Source organism: Berghia stephanieae, chromosome 7, assembly GCF_034508935.2.
Source record: "Berghia stephanieae isolate SIO BIC M18660-M18661 chromosome 7, UCSD_Bste_1.3, whole genome shotgun sequence".
Lineage (NCBI taxonomy): Eukaryota > Metazoa > Mollusca > Gastropoda > Nudibranchia > Aeolidiidae > Berghia > Berghia stephanieae.
Genome location: NC_088366.1, coordinates 58,725,833 through 58,749,383, shown reverse-complemented (window position 1 = coordinate 58,749,383; position 23,551 = coordinate 58,725,833). Strand labels below are relative to the sequence as shown.

Here is a 23,551-nt window from a genome sequence, read left to right as displayed (position 1 = left end):
TCAATGTCTCAATTGGCACTTTCCTACTCACTTCATCTCTTGTTGTAATATATTTTTTATATATACATTGTTTATTCTTCTAGATGCTACCCAACTTGGCTTCTAGCGTAGTTTTTGAGGTAAATGCATCGACCATTGGAAAGATTGTTTTCAATGTTGTGGCGCAAGACGTACAAGACCAGGCGCAGAGGGATGAGGTCATCAAGGAATTGCGTGTCAAGGTCAGTGGTTTGAGTTGAGGGAGTGACATTTGCCAAGTGAATAAGATAGAGATTTGAAGAACTTAAAACTTAATCTTGAGCTTTTAAATATTATAGTGCAATATCCACTACACATGTTATCAAAGTGATTACAAAGGGACTGAGCTTTTATATAGTGCAATATCCCAATATCCACTACACATGTTATCAAAGTGATTTACAAAGGGACTGAGCTGTTATATAGTGCAATATCCCAATATCCACTACACATGTTATCAAAGTGATTTACAAAGGGACTGAGCTGTTATATAGTGCAATATCCCAATATCCACTAAACTTGTTCAAAGTGATTTACAAAGGGACTGAGCTGTTATATAGTGCAATATCCCAATATCCACTAAACTTGTTCAAAGTGCTTTACAAAGGGACTGAGCTGTTATATAGTGCAATATCCCAATATCCACTACACATGTTATCAAAGTGATTTACAAAGGGACTGAGCTGTTATATAGTGCAATATCCCAATATCCACTACACATGTTATCAAAGTGATTTACAAAGGGACTGAGCTGTTATATAGTGCAATATCCCAATATCCACTACACATGTTATCAAAGTGATTTACAAAGGGACTGAGCTGTTATATAGTGCAATATCCCAATATCCACTACACATGTTATCAAAGTGATTTACAAAGGGACTGAGCTGTTATATAGTGCAATATCCCAATATCCTTTACACATGTCATCAAAGTGATTTACAAAGGGACTGAGCTGTTATATAGTGCAATATCCCAATATCCCTACACATGTTATCAAAGTGATTTACAAAGGGACTGAGCTGTTATATAGTGCAATATCCCAATATCCTTTACACATGTTATCAAAGTGATTTACAAAGGGACTGAGCTGTTATATAGTGCAATATCCCAATATCCATACACATGTTATCAAAGTGATTTACAAAGGGACTGAGCTGTTATATAGTGCAATATCCCAATATCCTTTACACATGTTATCAAAGTGATTTACAAAGGGACTGAGCTGTTATATAGTGCAATATCCCAATATCCACTACACATGTTATCAAAGTGATTTACAAAGGGACTGAGCTGTTATATAGTGCAATATCCCAATATCCTTTACACATGTTATCAAAGTGATTTACAAAGGGACTGAGCTGTTATATAGTGCAATAATATCCACTAAACTTGTTCAAAGTGCTTTACAAAGGGACTGAGCTGTTATATAGTGCAATATCCCAATATCCACTACACATGTTATCAAAGTGCTTTACAAAGGGACTGAGCTGTTATATAGTGCAATAATATCCACTAAACTTGTTCAAAGTGCTTTACAAAGGGACTGAGCTTTTATATAGTGCAATATCCCAATATCCACTACACATGTTATCAAAGTGATTTACAAAGGGACTGAGTTTTTATATATTATAGTGCAATATCCACTAAACATGTTCAAAGTGCTTTACAAAGTGACTGAGCTTTTATATAGTGCAATAATATCCACTAAACTTGTTCAAAGTGCTTTACAAAGGAACTGAGCTGTTATATAGTGCAATATCCACTAAACTTGTTCAAAGTGCTTTACAAAGGGACTGAGCTGTTATATAGTGCAATATCCACTAAACATGTTATCAAAGTGCTTTACAAAGAGTCCCTGACTAACAGCAACATGTAACATGTAGAACAAGACATGACACCTGTTAGGAGATAATACTATTTTTTTCCCGACAGAGACAACAGCCAGGTACTAGCTGAGTACGGTGAGAGAATGTGAGTAAAGAGCCTTTTTCCAAGGATTCAACTATGCACCACATGGGACTCAAACCCAGGACCTTCCGGTCCAAAAGCGAGTGTCATACCACTTGACCACATAGCCAAAAAATACAAGAAAAAAATAAATAAAACTATCCCCCAAAAATAAGCCTGCCAGATGAGGAAATCTGCTTTTTGGGATGTTTTCTCCTTCCCCTTCATTTTTCTCTCTACTCTCTCTGTCACTGTTTCATACACATTTTTTTTCCAGATATTTATCTTATGCTGGTGGCTGTGTCTCAATTTGCCACAACTGAATAAGGCATTGCTCTTAAGTGATAATAACAATAAAGATTCAATTTTATAAGTGCTGTAAATCCGAAACATTAGGCTCTAAGCAATTAATTTTTTTTTTGTTTTTTTTAAAAACGTATGCGGAATTTTTTTCCTCCCAAAAAAGTACCCATAGATTTCTATTTCGTTTCCTGTGGAAGGTCTTACTATATGTGACCCTTCACCTCAAAACGGTATTAAGACGGGTTGGTTAAGATGTTGAAAATTGAATTTATAGCCAGAAATATCAGACTTGTGTTGAGCTTGTATGTTTTATTGAAGAGAATGGATACCATATTTTAGGGTGCTAATGCCAACAATTTGTATTTTTGACCAGTTTAACATTTATTTCGGCTTTTAAGCATCTGATTCGTTCCGACATAATACCGTTTTGAGACGATGGGTCACATATTATTTTCATCTCGAACTTGTCGATGAGGAAAAAGTGAGAACTAATCTTCTAGAAGCCGTGGGCTGTAAGGTTTAAAAGTAACAAAATCAAAAATGAGGAGAAAAAAAAAACAACAACCCCCCCCCCCCCCCCCCCCCCAAAAAAAAAAAAAAACCCCCAAAAAAAAGCAAACACCAAAAACCCCCAAAAAACTAACACAGAACTTTTAAAATTCTAAACATGGAAAGTTTTGGGCTTAACCAAATCCTTTTTTTAGCTTGGGCGACCGAAGAGTTTATGGAATTACAGAATTTAAAGAAGCTGAAAGTTAGCTCAGGATAGAGAAGGATGGAAACTGTTTGTCTGTGGCCTATACCCTGACCAAGGGTGAAAAAGGCAATGATGATGATGACTGTGTTGCAGACATCATTTTGCTGAACAACATTCTGTATAGAATGCACTTGTTACTTTTTTGTGTTTGATTAGGAAAAGTCTATTTTGTGTCGGGTGGGTGTGAATTTTCGGGGGAAATTCTAAAAATAGCTGGTAAGAAGAGAGTTAAACATCCCTTTATCAGCCAATAGTTTAAAACAGTATAACATTCTTTATCACCTAAATAGCCCCCGGGAACAATATAACATACTTTCTTTGTCACCTAAATAGCCCCCGGGAAGAGTATAACATTCTTTATCACATAAATAGCCCCCGGGAACAGTATAACATACTTTCTTTGTCACCTAAATAGCCCCCGGGAACAGTATAACATTCTTTATCACCTAAATAGCCCCCGGGAACAGTATAACATTCTTTATCACCTAAATAGCCCCCGGGAACTGTATAACATTCTTTATCACCTAAATAGCCCCCGGGAACTGTATAACATTCTTTATCACATAAATAGCCCCCGGGAACAGTATAACATACTTTCTTTATCACCTAAATAGCCCCCAGGAACAGTATAACATTCTTTATCACCTAAATAGCCTCCGGGAACAGTATAACATACTTTCTTTATCACCTAAATAGCCCCCGGGAACAGTATAACATTCTTTCTTTATCACCTAAATAGCCTCCGGGAACAGTATAACATTCTTTCTTTATCACCTAAATAGCCCCCGGGAACAGTATAACATTCTTTATCACCTAAATAGCCCCCGGGAACAGTATAACATACTTTATCACCTAAATAGCCCCCGGGAACAGTATAACATTCTTTATCACCTAAATAGCCCCCGGGAACAGTATAACATTCTTTATCACCTAAATAGCCCCCGGGAACAGTATAACATTCTTTATCACCTAAATAGCCCCCGGGAACTGTATAAACTATACTTTATTCACACTAAATACGCCCCCGTGGAACAGTATAACATACTTTCTTTATCACCTAAATAGCCTCCGGGACGCTAAATAGCCCCCGGGAGAAGAGAGGAATCAAGTGATGACCAAGGTGATGGTTCTGGTGGATGAGCCGTCAAAGACGGAACGGTTTGAGGTCTCCTGGCCTTCTGAGAAAATTATCGAAGGATCCCAAAGGCTGCAAGTCAAAGTAACAGGTGAGAAAATACTGGCTGGCGATTTAAAGAAATACTAAGCTGTTAGAAGCTGTGGACTAGAAAAAAAAAGAAGAAGAGAAAGCTTTTATATTATATAGCGCAATATCCACTAAACGTGCTTCACAAAGCGTTTCACAAAGGGTCCCTGACCAATAGCAACACTATCATGTAGAACAAGTCAAAGTAACAGGTGAGAAAATACTGGCAATTTAAAGAAATACTAAGCTGTTAGAAGCTGTGGACTGGAAAAAAAAAAGAAGAGAAAGCTTTTATATAGCGCAATATCCACTAAACGTGCTCAAAGTGCTTCACAAAGGGTCCCTGATCAATAGCAACGCTAACATGTAGAACAAGACATGATGTCTGTTAGTTGGATCTTACAAATTTTTTTTCCGACAGAGACAATGCTGTCAACAGCCAGGTACTCATTTTACACCTGAGTATGATGAGAGAATGTGAATAAAGAGCCTTTTCCAAAGACTCAACTATGTGCCGAGCAAGGCTCAAACAAACCTAGGACCTTCCGTTCGGAAAGCGAGTGTCATACCACAAGACCACATAGCCGCACATTATTTTAATTATTTCATTCTCTAGGACAAGTGTTAGGTCAATCTCTATCAAACCTCAACAACTTGGTGCAACAACCTACGGGATGTGGAGAGCAAAACATGATTGGCCTGGTACCAAACATCTACGGAGCAACCTACATTCAGCAGACAAACCAAGAGAATGATAAGGTGCTTTTGGAGGCAATGATCAAAAACATGCATCTCGGTAAGTGTTTTACAACTAACTGCAACTCGAGCTTTTGAATTCCTATAATATCTTATTCGTGGGGGGTGATTGCTTGTTGCTCCAAATTTTGGGTTCGGCAGTTTTGCCTGTCCAGGCTATTTATTGGAGCCTTTCAGCCGAGCGGCTCTCGTCTTCATCCTGCTTTTCTGTTAGGATCTGCTTCCTTAGCCTTTGGTCAACCACGACCAACCCACAAGGCAGTGAGGCACAGATGACCACATTAAAGTAAAAACACGAGCTTGGGAAGACCAAAGCGTTCCTGCATCTTGACCTTCCGCCATAAAGACAACATGAGGGGAAATAAGAAGAAGAAGAAGAAGAAGAATTCCTATAATATATATTCCTAATCACTTAAGTGTCCTCAAAGCACATTAAAAGGAGTCCCAAGTCAACAGTAATGCTTAACATGTAGAATGAAGCAGGATGAATACAGTTCTGTAACCGGCCAGGTACTCATTTTACTCCCGAGGAAGGTGAGAGAATGTGAGTAAAGAGCCTTTTCCCATGGACTCAACTTGATGTCATTCAGAGCAGGACTTGAATCAAAGACCCCCCCCCCTCTCTCTCTCTCTCTCTCGCTCTCTATCTCTCTCTCTCTCTCTCTCTCTATCTATCTATCTATCTCTATCTCTCTCACACACCCGCACTCTCTCTCTCTATCTATCTATCGATTTATCTCTATCTCTCTCTCTCTCTCACACCCACACTCTCTCTCTCATTCTCTCCTTCACTCTCTCACTCTCTGTCTCTCTCTCTCCCACACACACACACAAACACACACACACACTCTCTCTCTCTCTTTCTCTCTCTCTCTCTCTATTTCTGTTTTCGTTGTCTGACAAGCTTCTGGGCAATAATGAAAACTTTAAAGATGCACTGAAAACGACCTCAGACGTTTTCGTTTTCTCTTTTGAGTGTATTTGAAGAAGAAGAAGAAGAAAAAGAAGAAGCAGAAGAAGAAGAAGAAGAAGAAGAAGAAGAAGAAGAAGAAGAAGAAGAAGAAGAAGAAGAAGAAGAAGAAGAAGAAGAAGAAGAAGAAGAAGAAGAAGGAGGAGACATCCAAACACACACACACACACATATACACACATATATACTTGCACACATGGACACACCCACACACAAACACACACACATACACACACACACACACACAGACTCATGATATAATTTGTGTTCTTCACTCTCTCTCTCTCTCTCTCTCTCTCTCTCTCTCTCTCTCTTTCTCTCTCTCTCTGTCTCTCTCTCTCTCTCTCTCTCTCTCTCTCTCTCTCTCTCTCTCTCTCTCTGTCAGTCTGTGTCAGTCTGTGTCTCTGTCTGTCTGTCTGACTGACTGACTGTGAGTCTGAGTCAACCGAATCAATTGAATTTAATGCTCTTTCAGGCTACCAGAGGCAGGTGGATTTATATAAAAAGCCAGATGGGTCGTACAGTGCATGGGCAACCGACGCTGAAGGTAGCACTTGGTAAGTATATCTTACTGTCTTGTCACGTCATTGAAGTCGCAACTCCGTGCATCAAAGATAATCGCGACCACATGAGTGTGGTAAGAACAAAGGTGACCCAATGTCTCAAAACGGTATTATGTCAGGATGGACCAGATGCTAAAAAGTCAAATTATAGTTAAACTGGTCAAAAATATAAACCGTTGGTATTTAGCACAGTAAAATATGATATTCCTTCTCCTCTATAAAGCAAATAAACTCAACTTAAGTCTGATTTTTTCTGGCTACAAATTCCATTTTCAGTATCTTAATCATCCCGACTTAATACCGTTTTGAGACGAGGGGTCACAAATGGACGTGCCTAAGCCTTCTTTTTGATTTTATTAGTTTCTCTATCAAGTTCCATTTGGCCATTAACCATATTCTAATGGTGCTTGGAAAAAAAAAAACTGGGGTCGTGGATAGCTCATACGGTCTGCAGAGTCACGATCTCCCCAGCCAGGCGGAGTTGTCATTCCAGTAAGGTCGCGGGTTCGAGCTCAGCGCCGCCGTCAATGAAGTTTTTATTCTCTGTTGTCTTCTGGCACTTTCCTACTCAGTTTATTTCTTGGAAAAAAATAAAATAGTCGATGCGAGCATTATTAATTTGTGACTGCGGGACCCGGTTTGAGTGCTGTTTCCTGTTGTTTTGAATAAGGCTATCGAATGGAATCATTTGTCTCAGAAAAATGTAATAAATAGGCATAGGGTAAAAATAACCCCGGGTATACAACGGATATAGTCGGTGTTAGGGTTGAGTGAGTTAAAGACGACTTTGGATTTTTGGATTGTTTGTCTTTCATGTAAATGGTGACCAGTTTAGTTTTAGGCTCTAGCACATCTCATTGATGCTTTCACTCCTCCTGTAGTTGTTATCAATTGAGTTTTTAAAGAGGTTACGACTTTACTTGAACTATCTCCTTCTTCTTCTTCTTCTTCTTCTTCTTCTTCTTCTTCTTCTTCTTCTTCTTCTTCTTCTTCTTCTTCTTCTTCTTCTTCTTCTTCTTCTTCTTCTTCTTCTTCTTCTCTTTTTTTCTCTTCTTTTTCTTCTTCTCCATTTCCGTGATGGATATAAATAAATGTACTTTATCCATCCTGTTTACCAAACATGAAACATGGTAGTGACTATATAGAAGGAATGAAATTGACATCACTCATCTCTTTGTTATTGTTTTTAGCCAGCCATTTTTGTGAGTAGTTCTCACTAAATCGTATTAATCAGACATTTAATAAATGTTTACAGCTACACATAGTTTTGTGTGTTGCTCTATGTCATATCCGACTGGCGTAGGTTGTGAGTTTTAAAAAATGGAAAGCATAGCATCAATATTAGAGCATTAGAGCATTTATATAGCGCAAAATCCACCAAACGTGCTCAAAGCGCTTTACAAGGGGTCCCTGGCCAACAGCAACATTTAACATGTGGGATGGGACATGATGCCTGTTAGGCGATATTACAAATTTTTGGGACAGAGACAACGCTGTTAACGGCTGGGTACTCATTTTACACCTGAGTACGGTGAGAGAGAGTGAGTAAAGAGCCATTTCCAAGGGCTCAACTATGCGCTGAGCGAAGCTCGAGCCCAATACCTTCTGGTCCGAAAGCTAGTGTCATACCACTAGACCACATAGCGCTTAGAGCCTGTGGCCATGGGGTAAAGTGCTATATAAATGTCATTTATTATTATTATTATTATTATTATTATTATTATTATTTATTATTTATTTATTATTATTATTATTATTATTATTATTATTATTATTATATTAGTTATAATACACTGTTTTTACAAAAAATCTTGATCTGTTTTCCCTGTAAATCTAGTCTGCATTTATGTGTGGCTACGTGGTCTTCTGGCATAGCACTCACCTATGGATCAGAAGGTCTTGGGTTCGAGTCTTGTTCTGAGCGGTGCATAGTTGGGGTCCTAGAAAAAAGGCTCTTTACTCACATTCTCTTATCGCACCCGGGTGTAAAACGAGTACCTGGCTGTTAACAGCATTGTCTCTATCGGAATAAATTGTAATATGTGACTCACCGTCTCAAAACGGTATTAAGTCGGGATGATTAAGATGTTGAAATTGGAATTTGTAGCCAGAAATACCATGCTTAAGTTGAGTTTATATGTTTTATATAGGAGAAGGAATATCATATTTTACTGTGCTAAATACCAACGTTTCATATTTTTGACCAGTTTAACTGTAATTTGACTTTTTATCATCTGGTCCATCCCGACATAATACTGTTTTGAGATGAGGGGTCACATGTGGCCTAACTGACAGGCGTCAAGTCTCAAAGTCTCATCCTACATGTTAAGTGTTGCTGTTGGCTAGGGATGCCTCGTAAAGCGCTTTGAGCACATTTAATTGAGTGGATATTGCGCTATATAAAAGTTCATGTAATGTTTAATATGATATAACTCTTCTGACCATCCTGCTATAAGAAACAAATGCTCCTCTGTGGCTATGTGGTCTAGTGGTATGACACTCGCTTTCGGATCGGAAGGTCCTGGGTTCGAGCCTCGCGCTCGATGCATAGTTGAGTCCTTGGAAAAGGCTCTTTACTCACATTCTCTCACCGTACTCGGGGTTTAAAATGAGTACCTGGCCGTTAAACAGCGTTGTCCTTGTCCGAAAAATTGTAATATCGCCTAACTAACAGGCGTCAGGTCTCGTCCTGCATGTTAAATGTTGCTATTGACCAGAGACCCCTTGTAAAGCGCTTTGAGCACATTTAGTGGATATTGCGCTATATAAAGCTTAATTTTAATTAATTAATTAATCATCTTACGTTTAACACTTCCCCAGGCTGACTGCCTTTGTCATGAAGAGTTTTGCTGCAGCTTCCAAGTTCATAAAGATTGATAAAGAAGTACTCAGCGAGGCTGTTTCTTTTATGAGCACGAAGCAAACGAGTACAGGCTATTTCAGGGAGGATGGCCGAATTCTTCACAAAGATTTACAGGTAGAAATATATACGATACTTTTACAGGGAGAAATATATATATATTGGCCATATAATGTGAGTGACAATTTATATTTTATATATATATATATATATATATATATTATAATATATATATATATATATATATATATATATATATATATATATTATATATATATATAGTCTTATGATAGTCTTATGTATATATTGCTCTTGATTATAGTTTTCATTTCCTCTTCTTTTTGTCTTAATCTCTCTCTCTCTCTCTCTCTCTCTCTCTCTCTCTCTCTCTCTCTCTCTCTCTCTCTCTCTCTCTCTCTCAGTGATCCGGTCTATTGCTCTGTTAAACCTGGCAGAAAGTACTTTGTCATAGACTAGTCATAGACTCTGTAAGGTTGCAAATATATAATGTACGTTTAATGTTGCAAAAGGCAGGATAAATAACGAATAGGTAAAACGAATAAATAAATAAATACATAGAAAGATAAATGAGTAAAGAAATAAATAAATAAACAAATAAATAAATAGATAAATAATAAAATGTTGAAAAGATTTGTTTAATCCTTTCTCAAGAGGTAATAATTTGTCATTAGGGTCTATTCCAAGGGAAGACTAAACTAGCATAACTCAGGCATCAGCAGCAGCTTATTGTTACAAAATCAGCTAAGGCAAGATGATACAGAATCAAACTAGTTACCCTCTGGGCACAAAAGTGACCGTACAGCTGTGTCACTCCGTCTCTTAAACTCTCATAAATTCTGACTCCATTGGTCCAATGGCTCGATTAATTGATGTTTTTTTTTACTTCTCTTACTCTTTCGTTTATTTAACCCCCTCTCCTTACCACCCAAAGGAAAATTGTCACATTCGTTACAATATAATCAACAATTTTCTTGTTCTGATTTCATTTTGTTATAGTTTAATCTATAAAAACTCGACACTGTGTTGCAGAGCTCATTTTTCTAAACAAGATATAGAATATACTCGTTGGTAATCTGTTTGAAAAGTCTATTTTTGTGTTGGGCGAGTGTGAAGTTTTGGATAAATTTCTAAAAATAGCTGGTAAGGAGAGAGTTAAACTTTTTTTTTTTTTAAATTTTGTTTCAGTCTGGCACCAGTGAAGATTTTTCCCTGACAGTGTACACTCTACTGAGTATCTTGGAGACCTCGGAAGTCATGCCCGTAAGCAAACTCTTGTCTTGTATATCATTATAGGATTAAAGGACATTTGTGACCCTTCGTCTCGAAACGGTATTATGTCGGAATGAATTGGACCCCGAAAAGTGACTGTAGAATTAAATTGATAGTAAATACCAATTTTTGAGCTTTGCATTGTGAGAAATTGTCTTCATTCTGTAACATAACAAATTGAAACAAACCCCAAGTTTCATGTTTTTGTCAATAAATTCAATTTTTTTGCACCCAAGTCAACCTGACATAATACCATTTAGAGACGGTGAGTCACATTTATTTGGGTTAGTAACATTAGTTTTGATTTAAGATATTCATGATCTTGACGAGTGAAAATCTTAGATTAAATAGAGTGTCGATAACCCAATGAACGTGATTTCATCTTAGTATTTATTACACCCCTCTCTCATCCAAAACCATTCAGAAAAACTGAGCGTAATTTTATTTGTTTTAATTCTGATGTTGTTTTTTTTTTTTTGTATTTAAGGGTTTTACGGCGCTTGCAACACATTTAGGTCATATCAGCGCCAGTAAAAAGGAAGAAAATGGGATAGTAAAAAGTTCTAGAATTACAATTTAAGCACCCAAGAAAGGGTAAGACGAAGGGGAATTGTACAAATAAGGAATTGGTGTAGATTCCAAGAGCATACCATCAATGTACTTAGTTAGCATGCTCTTGGAATCTACACTTGTTCCCTATTAAAACCAATTCCCCTTTGCCTGACTTTTTCTCGGGTGCTTTCATTGTGGTTCTAAAATTTTTGGACTATTCATTTTCTTTCTTGTTACTGGCTGCTGATATGACCTAAATGTGTCGCAAGCACCATATGACCTAAATGTGTCGCAAGCACCATAAACCCATATGACTTAAATGTGTCGCAAGCACCATAAAACCATATGACCTAAATGTGTTGCAAGCACCATAAATCCATATGACCTAAATGTGTTGCAAGCACCATAAAACCATATGACCTAAATGTGTCGCAAGCACCATAAAACCATATGACCTAAATGTGTTGCAAGCACCATAAAACCATATGACCTAAATGTGTTGCAAGCACCATAAAACCATATGACCTAAATGTGTTGCAAGCACCGTAAAACCATATGACCTAAATGTGTTGCAAGCACCTAAAACCATATGACCTAAATGTGTTGCAAGCACCATAAAACCATATGACCTAAATGTGTCGCAAGCACCATAAAACCATATGACCTAAATGTGTTGCAAGCACCTAAAACCATATGACCTAAATGTGTCGCAAGCACCATAAAACCATATGACCTAAATGTGTTGCAAGCACCATAAAACCATATGACCTAAATGTGTTGCAAGCACCATAAAACCATATGACCTAAATGTGTTGCAAGCACCGTAAAACCATATGACCTAAATGTGTTGCAAGCACCATAAAACCATATGACCTAAATGTGTTGCAAGCACCATAAAACCATATGACCTAAATGTGTCGCAAGCACCATAAAACCATATGACCTAAATGTGTTGCAAGCACCATAAAGCCATATGACCTAAATGTGTTGCAAGCACTGTAAAACCATATGACCTAAATGTGTTGCAAGCACCGTAAAACCATATGACCTAAATGTGTTGCAAGCACCATAAAACCATATGACCTAAATGTGTGGCAAGCACCGTACAACCATATGACCTAAATGTGTTGCAAGTACCATAAAACCATATGACCTAAATGTGTCGCAAGCACCATAAAACCATATGACCTAAATGTGTCGCGAGCACCATAAAACCATATGACCTAAATGTGTGGCAAGCCTGTAAAACCATATGACCTAAATGTGTTGCAAGCACCATAAAACCATATGACCTAAACGTGTTGCAAGCACCATAAAGCTATATGACCTAAATGTGTTGCACGCACCATAAAACCATATGACCTAAATGTGTGGCAAGCACCGTAAAACCATATGACCTTAATGTGTCGCAAGCACCATAAAACCATATGACCTAATTGTGTCGCAAGTACCATAAAACCATATGACCTAAATGTGTTGCAAGCACCGTAAAACCATATGACCTAAATGTGTTGCAAGCACCGTAAAACCCCTTATTATCAAACCAAAAGACAAAAACTGTTTAGAGCATACTGAGGAATGATGTATTTTTCTTTCTTTCTTTTTTTTTTTTTCTTTTCTATCCGATGCGGCTATGTGGTCTTGTGGTATGACACTCGCTTTCGGATCGGAAGGTCCTGGGTTCGAGCCTCGCTCATCGCATAGTTGAGTCCTTGGAGAAGGCTCTTTACTCACATTCTTCACCGTACTCAGGTTCTAAAAAATGAGTACCTGGCCGTTAACAGCGCCGTTGTCTCTGTCCAAAAAATTGTAATATCGCCTGACAGGCGTTATGTCTCGTCCTACATGTTATGTGTTGCTGTTGGCCAGGGACCCCCTGTAAAGCGCTTTGAGCATGTTTAGTGGATATTGCGCTAAATAAAATCTCAATTTGAAAAAAAAAAATTTTCTATCCTCCACCAGACATCCGAGCTGGACAGGTTGCTTTCCTTGACAATCCCATTGATCATTAAAGAGACCTCAACAATAATATCCAAATCTGGAGACAACGCTTTTCTGCCCTCCATGACAGCTTACACGCTTTCCCTTGCAGTCAAGCTAAGATCTTCCATAGAACAACAGTTGAAGCAACCCATTGAGGCTTTGTTATCTTTTATTGAAGGTAAGAAGACTAAACTCCTGTTGGTTATTTTTTAAAAATCATTTTATTTCGTTGTTGATTTACTGTTGTCATGCTTGACAAGTATCACTGTCATATCAGAAGAAAGATAAAAAAGTATCAGCACCGTGCTTAGTAATATGCGATTTTTATTTATGATTTATGCCAAAAGTACATGTTATTTGTTGTTGTTTTATGAAATACATAAAATTTTTTATTACATATGATATACTTTATAAACCATTGAAATCACCAAATGTCGCTTACGATAGCACACAGAGTCAACAACCATTGGTATGTGTGTGTTATATATATATAATAAATCAAAATTTTTAAATTGAGCTTTATATAGTGCAATATCCACTAAATGTGCTCAAAGCGCTTTACAAGATGTCCCTGATCAACAGCAACATTTAACATGTAGGACAGGACATGACATCGCCTGTTAGGCGATATTACAATTTTTCGGACAAAGACAACACTGTTAACGGCCAGGTACTAATTTTACACCTGAGTACGGTGAGAGAATGTGAGTAAAGAGCCTTTTCCAAGGACTCAACTATGCGCCGATTGCGAGGCTCGAACCCAGGACCTTCCGATCTGAAAGCTCAATTAAAATAAACAAACAACCTTGAAATGCGCCTTATGAACGCCTTAAAAGATATTGTATTGAATAATAATAATAATAATAATAATAATAATAATAATAATAATAATAGATAATAATAATAATAAATCTTTATTGTCCATAAATATGGCAATTTGTCATTTAGTTACACTTGTTATAACGTTAAATGATAACTATAACATTGAACAGATATTTCACTCCTACTTATTTTGTCTCTCTCTCTCTCTCTCTCTCTCTCTCTCTCTCTCTCTCTCTCTCTCTCTCTCTCTCTCTCTCTCTCTCTCTTATTTAACTTTACAAATGACCAAAAATTTTCTTTTTCCTTCCATCAGCACGCGACTTTCCATGGAAGAAAAACGGAGCAGGTCAGAGTTCAAGTGTGACACCCACCAGTGGTAAGAGCACGGTCCTGATGACTGCAGCCTACACATTGATGACGTATCTGAATGTGGACAAATTTGGACTCGCCATGGAGGTTATGACGTGGATTCAGGAACAACAAAATAGTAGAGGAGGTTTTGGCTCCACACAGGTGTGTGTTGTATGTTGATATGGATGTTGGGGGTCTAGATAGTTGGTAGAGCACCATCTTTACACATGCAAAGGGACGAGTATTATTATTATTATTATTATTACTATTATTATTATTATTATTATTATTATTATTATTATTATTATTACTATTATTATTATTATTATATTATTTATTATTATTATTATTATTATTATTATTATTATTTTAAAACCCAGACCAAAACCAGCAACAGATTTTACTAGCCTAAAAGATGAAGATATACGTAATGCATTCAAAAACAAACTGACAAACAAACTTGAGCTTGTACATATTAATGCGGAAACAGACCCTGCCTTAGAACACCAGACATTGATCGACACTATCATTTCGGTCAGAGACGAAACTTTTCCAAAGACAAGAAATTTCAAAAGGAGTTTCTGTCCAATCCTCCAACAACTTTCAGAAGAACAAAAGCAACTTAGAGTCAATATTAACATTTGCCACGATGAAGAACTAAAACGAGAATGGAAAACACAGAGATATCCAGTGATGCATAAAATCAAAGCACAATCGATTGTCAATTATAAAATCAAAATCGACAACATAGCAATGGAAATAGAAACAGCCCCAGACAGCATGAAAATATTCAAAGCTGTTAAAAACATTAAAAAGAAACAAAAAAAAGTCGTCTTATAATATCTGATGATGAGGGTAAAGTAATCTGTGATGACAAACAAATAGTTGAAAGAGTTAAAAACTTCTTCGAGAATAAGTACAAATGGGACCAACAGATAGAACCATTCGAATATCCCGAATGAAGACTGGAAGAACCAATAACCGATCTTGAGGTTAGTGCAGCTATTTACCAACTTAACAATCATAAGGCCCCGGGAATTGACACCATCAAAGCAGAAGATCTAAAATGTCTAACTGAACCACACCTGGTGGCCATTGCTAATATGTTTAATAGAATGTTCAAACATAAAACACATCTTGATCTCGGCTCTGGTAAACTAATTTTGTTGAATAAACCAAATAAGAAAAAAGGACACTAGAAAATCTAAGACCAATTGTTCTTCTTTCAACACTTAGAAAACTGCTCAAGGTATTAAAACTCAACAGAATAAGATCAAAGGTGGAGGAATATCTCTCACCGACACAGAGCGGATTCAGAAAAGATAGGAGTATCAGTGACATTGTATGGGCTCATAGGTGGTTGAAAGCCAGAAATGAAAAATACAGAGTTCACTATATTGGGCATTGACATGAGCTCTGCCTTTGATACAATCTGCAGAACAAAACTTTTGAAGGTACTGAACTCATTTCTCGAAAAAGATCATATCCTACTAATAAGATCACTGTTAGCAAACACAACACTTATGTTTACATCTGGTGCAGAAACAGTTTCACTATTAACATCGCTGGGAACTCCCCAAGGAGACAGTCTGAGTCCAATCCTTTTTACCGTATATTTGGAAGCAGCCCTAAAAGAATTAAGACAAAAACTCCCGATTCCTCAATTACTTACCCGCGAACTGATTTACGCAGACGATGTTGATATCATAATATTATTATTTGATACAGCAGACCTGACGAAGCAGAACATACCAATAATGTCAAATACTCTGCGACATTGGAATCTAAAGGTCAACAAATCCAAAACAGAAATTACATTGGTTAACAAGAAACAAGCGGAATGGAAAAGCGTAAGAAAACTCGGAAACTTGATTAATGAGAATGAAAATATCAAGCGGAGAAAAATGCTAGCTCAAACTGCATTCAGAGAACTACACAACGTTTGGAACAGGACGAACATCATTAATGAAAATAAAAGAATACGCCTTTACGAAGCGTTAGTGCTGCCAATCCTTATGTACCACTGTGATACGTGAGGTCTTACAAAAAAGAATTTGGACACCCTGGACTCCCTTCATCACAAACAATTGAGACGAGTTATTTGGGGTACATTGGCCAGACAAAATCAGTAATGAGGATATATATGACTGATGCAGACTACAACCAGTCAGTAGGAGAATAAAGAAACAAAGATGGAAACTGTTCGGACACATGCTCCGGCGAGATGAAAATATTCCAGCACAAACCTCAATGGATGATTACTTCAAACAAGGAGCCAAATACAGAGGGCGTACACCAACTTCACTTCCAACAACATTGAATCAAGATCTCAAAAAATATCAATTACATTTAGAAACAACAACCAAAGAACTGATTTCAACAACACAACATCCAACTGCCTCAGCACCTTAACACACATGATGACATTCTGAAGCTAAGAACACTTGCACTAGACAGAGATTTATGGAGGCAGATTACTAACTGGATAATAGAAACAGACTGACAAACTCGGAAGTGACGCACGCATTCATAGCAAGTGTCCATAGAGACTGCACAGACATATTTATTTATTTATTTATTTATTTATTTATTTATTATTATTATTATTATTATTATTATTATTATTATTATTATTATTATTATTATTATTATTATTATTATGTTATTATTATTTTATTATTATTATTATTATTATCATCATTATTATTATTACAAAAAATAATACTTCAATTTACTTACAGGATACTGTTCTAGTGCTCCAGTCTTTGGCAGAATATGGTCTTTACTTCACGGACAAGCTACCTAATGGTCAAGTGAAAGTGAGCGTGTCTGGTGATGAGAATTTCTCAGAGACCTTGGATATCTCAGGCAGCCGTTCCTTCTTGCTGCAGCAGTTGGATTTGCCGGTGAACACTAACTTTGTGGAAATTACCTTGACTGGGGCTGCTAACACCATTGCTTTTATCAAGGTATGTTGCTTTTCTCGTTTTGCTTACTGGAAGAATATTTGGACATGTTTAAGGGGAACAGACAAGCAGCAGCGAAAATAAAAATTGTTTCTTGAAATAATATAATTCTATCAAAGTCGTGTAAAATATCTTTTCATTCCATTATATACACTTCGACTCAGATATGAATGAGTACCCGGCTATAGTCATGGTCAGTGACAGATATTGTAAGAGTACAAAAAGGATGATGTTCAGGCAACATGTACTTTACACAAATGTTCATTTAGTCCTTATGGACTGCTGAAGAATTAGATGAATTAATATGAAGTTCATCTGTGTAAATATATATAAAAAGTTGTCCCTCACAGTAATTGGATTCAGTAGTCTGATGTCACGTCGCCCGGCAACGACGGCCATCTTGGTTCTAAACAAGGAAAATCATTACTTTTTATTCTTCAAGCTGGCTAGAACTTTTTATATGTCTTGTGATCAGAATGTGTAAAAGTCAAAACATGATCAAATTTATGTTTTTTTTCCCCTCTGGATACGCTTTTATGCTCGCCGGAGAAATATTTCATACGGGCGTCCGCCATTGTTCCGATAGTTTAGAGCCAGTGTTACTAAGTTACCATGCGTCAGTAGGAAGGAAGTGACGTTACGACTATTGAATCCTATTAGACACATTAAGCTGGAGTTGGAAGCTTATGCAGACAATAGCAATTCCTTGCTACCCTTTGGATAAGACACTAGTCTATCACAAAGCACTTTCCATCAGATCTAACAAAACCAGTTACCCATTAGACAATATGCAGACAATAGCAATTCCTTGCTACCCTTTGGATAAGACACTAGTCTATCACAAAGCACTTTCCATCAGATCTAACAAAACCAGTTACCCATGAGACAATATGCAGACAATAGCAATTCCTTGCTACCCTTTGGATAAGACACTAGTCTATCACAAAGCACTTTCCATCAGATCTAACAAAACCAGTTGTCCTGGATGGACAGAGGGGTCAGAAAGAACATCTCAACCCTGTTATAAACACTCAAGCTCAAGTTAATTATACGCATAATAATCCATATATTATTTCAGATCGTGTCTTACTACAATACTCCAGTGACCGAAGTGGTAGTGGAACTTGAATCTGGTAAATCGGTTGGTGGTGTGGATGTTTATACAAGGACCCGATATATGTCTGATATGGAATATCAGGTTGATACCTGTGTTTCCAGGTTGGTGAATAGTTAGTTATTTTTGGGTTGGGTTGTTTTTTTTTTTTTTTGGGGGGGGGGGGGTGTTATTTTGGGTTTTGTTGTCTTTTTGGGGTTTTTTTTTCTTGTTTTTGGTTTTGGGGGGGGGGGGGGGGGGGGGGTTATTTTGGGTTTTGTTGTCTTTTTGGGGATTTTTTTCTTGTTTTTGTTTGTGGGGGTGGGGGGGGGGGGGGTGTTATTTTGGGTTTTGTTGTTTTTTGGGTTTTTTTTTTGACAAGACGTGCCTAATACTTTCCCTCTGTCTAAAGGGATGTAAAGTGATGTAGAAACTTTTAATTCAGAAAAGTGAGTGGAGCAGACACTTCTGTTGGTAACAACAAGAGATGAAGTGAGTAGGAAAGTGCCAGAAGACAATAGAGAATAAAAATGTTCGCGGCGGTGATGGGGGTTTGAACCCGCGACCTTACTGGTTTGACAGCTCCGCCTGGCCGGTGAGAGCGTGACTCTACTGTATGAGCTATACACGATCCTGGATCCCCTATGGGATGAATAAAGGGAATTTTATTTTTATTCATTTTTATTTTTATTCTTTCTTCGATGGACGTTTCAGGAAAAAGCCCTTCATCAGTAAAAGAATAACACTGAAAAAACAAATAAAATGTATGTAGTAAGAATTGTAAATTTATTTGTTTTCAATGATCCTTTGTTTATTGTGGTGCTGACAAAGGGTTTGTACCCGAAACGTCCATTGTACTGTTCCCATTCGAAGCCTTTTCACCATTTTCACCTTTTCGTTAGTATCAGAATCCAGTGAGTACTTAATTATATTATATTAAGTGTCTTTAACCCTCTTCTTACCACCCATAGAAAAATCGTCACATTCGTCACGATGTAACCGACAATTTTCTCATTCTGATTTCTCTTGTAAATCACAAAATTTAAATCAATTCTTTGATTACAGATATAGATACTCAACACTGTGTTGTAGAGCTCACTTGTTACTTTTTGTTTGAGTAAGAAATGTCTTTTTTTGTGCTGGGTGAGTGTGAATTTTCGGGGGAAATTCTAAAAATAGATGGTAAGGAGAGAGTTAACCTATTTATTTAAAAATTCCTTTGCAGCACGTTAGAACAAGGTGTTGGGATGTATGTGGCCACCATGTCTCTGCCATCTGGCGAGGTGCCGGGCGACAGCATTGAGATGATGAAGGCCCTTAACCCATCCGTGTCACAAGTCGAAGTGGAGGAAGGAGAAGGAGTCATTCATTATTACATGAACGATGTAAGCCTTTATTTTATCAATCATTTTCAATCTCAACGGCATGTTTTAACTCACTCACTCAATCTTAGAGATTTTTACTACTTTTCAAAATTGGAAAAAAAAAAATGTGTTAAGAATGAGCATGTGGCGAGATAGTTTTATTCAACCACCATTAACACGCAAAAACTAAAAACATTTGCTTTGATACTACGCTTATAATTTGTCTCAGAAAAATGAAATATATAGGCATGGGGTAAAAGTAACCCCAGGTAAACTACGGATATAGTCAGTGTTAGGGTTGAGTGAGTTAAATAAAAAAAAAATAATTTTTTTAAAAGTTAAGGTGCATCCCTGATACTCGACTCCATTGTGAATTTAGTGGCTGCTGGCTATAATAATATAGTCAATGCCAGGGATATTAGTACAAAAAGGATGTCTAACATGCGACTGGTACTGTACGAAACACCCTCACATATACACAGACATGCGCACCCACATTTGAATTTGGAATGATGAGACTGCATTATCTTTTATGTCATTTTTAAAAAAATGAAAATTTTGTTTCTATAAACGTATTTGCTTGCTATTCACAGGTTCCTAAAAACAGCTTGTGCTTGAAGACCAGAGTTGAAAAACAAATGCAATTTGCTGCTCAAGAACCTGGCTCAGTCAAACTTTACTCTTATTATGAACCTGGTATGTGTAATCAGAAAAAAAAAAAATAAAGAAAAAAAAGAGCTTTTATATAGCGCAATATCCACTTAATGTGCTCAAAGCGCTTTGCAAGGGGTCCCTGACCAACAACAACATGTAACATGTAGAACGAGACATGACACCTGTTAGGTGATATTTTTTTTTTAAATTGAGTTTTTATATAGCGGAATATCCACTTAATGTGCTCAAAGCGCTTTACAAAGAGTCCCTGGTCAACAGCAACATTTAACATGTAGGACGGGACATGACGTCTGTTAGGCGATATGAATTTTTAGGACAAAGACAACGCTGTTAATGGCCAGGTACTCATTTTACATCTGAGTACGTTGAGAGAATGTGAGTAAAGAGCCTTTTCTAAGGACTCACTATGCGCTGAGCGCGAGGCTCGAACCCAGGACCTTCTGATCCGAAAGCGAGTGTCATACCACTAGACCACATAGCCGCATAGTTACTCAATTGACACCCGAGTACAGTGAGATAATTTTAGTAAAAATCCTTTTCTAAGGACTCAATTGTGCGCCCCTCAGAGTGGAGATTCAAACCCAGGACCTTCCGATCCCAAGGTTGAGTGTCATACCACTAGACCATTTGGAAATTGGGGAAAGTCATTTGCCAGAACACAGACGAACACTTTATCCAAAAGGTATCAAGTAATTGTTACACATCTATCTACCACATCCTGTTTGTGTCAATAAATTCATTTCACTATACCGAGTTTTATCGTAGCCATTGTTAACATATAGCCTGACACAAGAATCCTCTAGGACTGGCAGATTGACGTCATTTTTAAGGTTTGTGTAGCGTCTAGTGAGTTGTCGTTAGTAGAGCTCAAGGAAACAAGTTATTTCATTGGTTGAACTATTGACTACAACTCACGATTTGTTTTCTTTTGTGGCAAAAGACTGGCATTTTGACGTCATTTTTTGGTCAGTGTCAGGCCATAACTTTATGATGGCTATGGTTTTATCCCCAAATTGTACCATTTCAAAGAGGATAGGGTTACATAGTGCAAATAAACTGTGAATACCTATCAGGGGACTGTGTTTTTCACAGATTGCTTGCTTTTGTTGTGAACACTTCATACACGATGAGGACAAGTCAAGTGAAGGGATGACTTTCAAAGCCTGCTAAGAATCAGTCTATAAAACTGAGAAAACTGCTTTTTCTTTTCTTTTTTTTTGTTGTTGTCATCTGTGTAGTGACTTAAAGAGGAAAATACTGGCCTTTTTTTCGTTTTTTTTTTTGTTGTTGTCATATGTGTAGTGACTTAAAGTAAGAGGAAAATACTGGCCTTTTTTTCTTTTTTTTTTTTTGCCTCATAGGACAATGCCCTTGGTGTTTTGAAACTTCAAATTTTCCAATAGCAATTGCTCGATACCCATTGGATAGGACATTAGTTAGTTTCAAAGTGCTTTTCCACCAATTCTAACAGAGCCCAATAATGGCTGGATGGACAGTGGACATGGGGATGGGGGAAGGGGGGAGGGGGTAAATACAGGTTACGTTTCATGTGAAGCAAGTGCTCTAATAACTGAGCTATCGGGACCCCCTAAAGGCCATTGAGCATGGTCCATATTTTATTTATTTTTTTGGATCATTTTTTTATTTTATTTTATTTTTTTAAAAACGTTCTTAACTTTTCTTCTTATTTTTAAATTTTCCAATCCCTCCCCCGCCCCCATCAGAGTACTATCAAGAGAGTGAGGTGAAGCTTCCAGATCGTCTCACCATATGCCAAGGAGCGGGCTGTGGTCGTGCTCCGGCTCTCCCACTGACCAGTCTTATCCTGACCATTCTTATTTGTTTTATGACCAGTCTTTTGGCCTGTGTGTAAAATGCCAATCAAATCACCATGGATTCAACACGAATTGGAATTTTTTTTCTTCTCTTTTTAAATAGTTTTCAAATTTTCTTTTATTGGATGTTCTGTAGTATGTATTACCATGCAGGGTGTCCACCAAAGTTGGAATATCAGGTGTTGGTCGAATTTTTTTTTAACCCTCTCCTTACTTACCAGCCATTTTCAAGATTCTCCCCAAAAATTCACACCCAACTAACACAAACTAGATTATTTATCACTCTGACATAATGATAATAGCAGTCAAGTTCTTGCCATACATAATTTCTTTAGCAAAACATGCTCTACAACACACTGTTCGTTTTCTTTAAATTTTATGAAGTAGTACAAAAGAAATTTGAATAAGAAAAATGTTGGTTGTATCGTAACGAATGTGACGATTTTCCTATAGTCGGTAAGGAAGAGGGTTAAAGCCTTGTTAGGAAAAGTTTGATTTTAATCGGAAATTGGTTTTTGGTGGTGACAGAATTATTAACAATTAAAAAAAAACAAACAAACTCCACAACATTTCATAATTATGAAGATAATTCTCTTCGAAGAGATATGAGAGAGAGGATTGACGATATGGAAACAGCTTTGAGCTCATTCTAGTTTTCATAATTTCAAAAAGGAAAAAAGGATCTGTACATTGCGCTGTACGTTTTTTGCTTATTTATAGCTATGTTTATAAATGAAAGAATTGAGTTAATTATGGTTTTTTTTGTTTGTTTTTTTTTTTTTTTGAATTTGTGTAGGCTTTGGTTGGGATTTTTTAAAGGTGGGATATTGGTTGACAGTGACACCTTGCCATGATATTATAATGAATTTTAAATCACACTCATATTGGCCACTTAACTTTATCTCAATTTCAGCGGTGATCATGTTATTATTATTATTATGATGATGATGCTGATGATGTTTCTTGTTGTTGAGAGTTTGTTTTTAGTCATAATATTAGGTATCAGATGGTGTGATATGATCTTTTTTATTTTGAAAGTGTAAGAAGAAGATATGTTAAGGGGGCTCAATACTAAAAATACAAAAATATTTAATTGGGACTATTTGGAAAAAAAAAAACTAATGATGTTTCTACATCAGGTATCTTGTAAAAAAAATTTTGATAAAAAAAAAAAACGACGAAATAATTGAAAATCTCTTCGTTGCCATGGAAATGGCGGCCATCTTGGAAAATAAACAA

At 37.0% G+C, this 23,551-nt stretch overlaps 1 protein-coding gene across 13 annotated transcripts in view; it reads left to right on the top strand.

Annotated features, from left to right (window-relative positions):
* LOC144977557 (CD109 antigen-like) overlaps window positions 1-23,548 on the top strand; it is a gene marked incomplete at its 5' end in the record, with an annotated part of 81,146 nt that extends 57,598 nt beyond the window's left edge. For all 13 annotated transcript variants that reach the window (XM_078922908.1, XM_078922904.1, XM_078922907.1 and 10 more), the window contains 13 exon segments: window positions 84-221; window positions 4,113-4,254; window positions 4,849-5,028; window positions 6,434-6,515; window positions 9,342-9,498; window positions 10,588-10,662; window positions 13,186-13,384; window positions 14,342-14,541; window positions 17,121-17,348; window positions 18,424-18,563; window positions 19,664-19,823; window positions 20,396-20,498; window positions 22,202-23,548. In XM_078922908.1, the coding sequence (XP_078779034.1) occupies window positions 84-221; window positions 4,113-4,254; window positions 4,849-5,028; window positions 6,434-6,515; window positions 9,342-9,498; window positions 10,588-10,662; window positions 13,186-13,384; window positions 14,342-14,541; window positions 17,121-17,348; window positions 18,424-18,563; window positions 19,664-19,823; window positions 20,396-20,498; window positions 22,202-22,350 (1,953 nt within the window).
* Window positions 23,549-23,551: the final 3 nt, after the last annotated feature.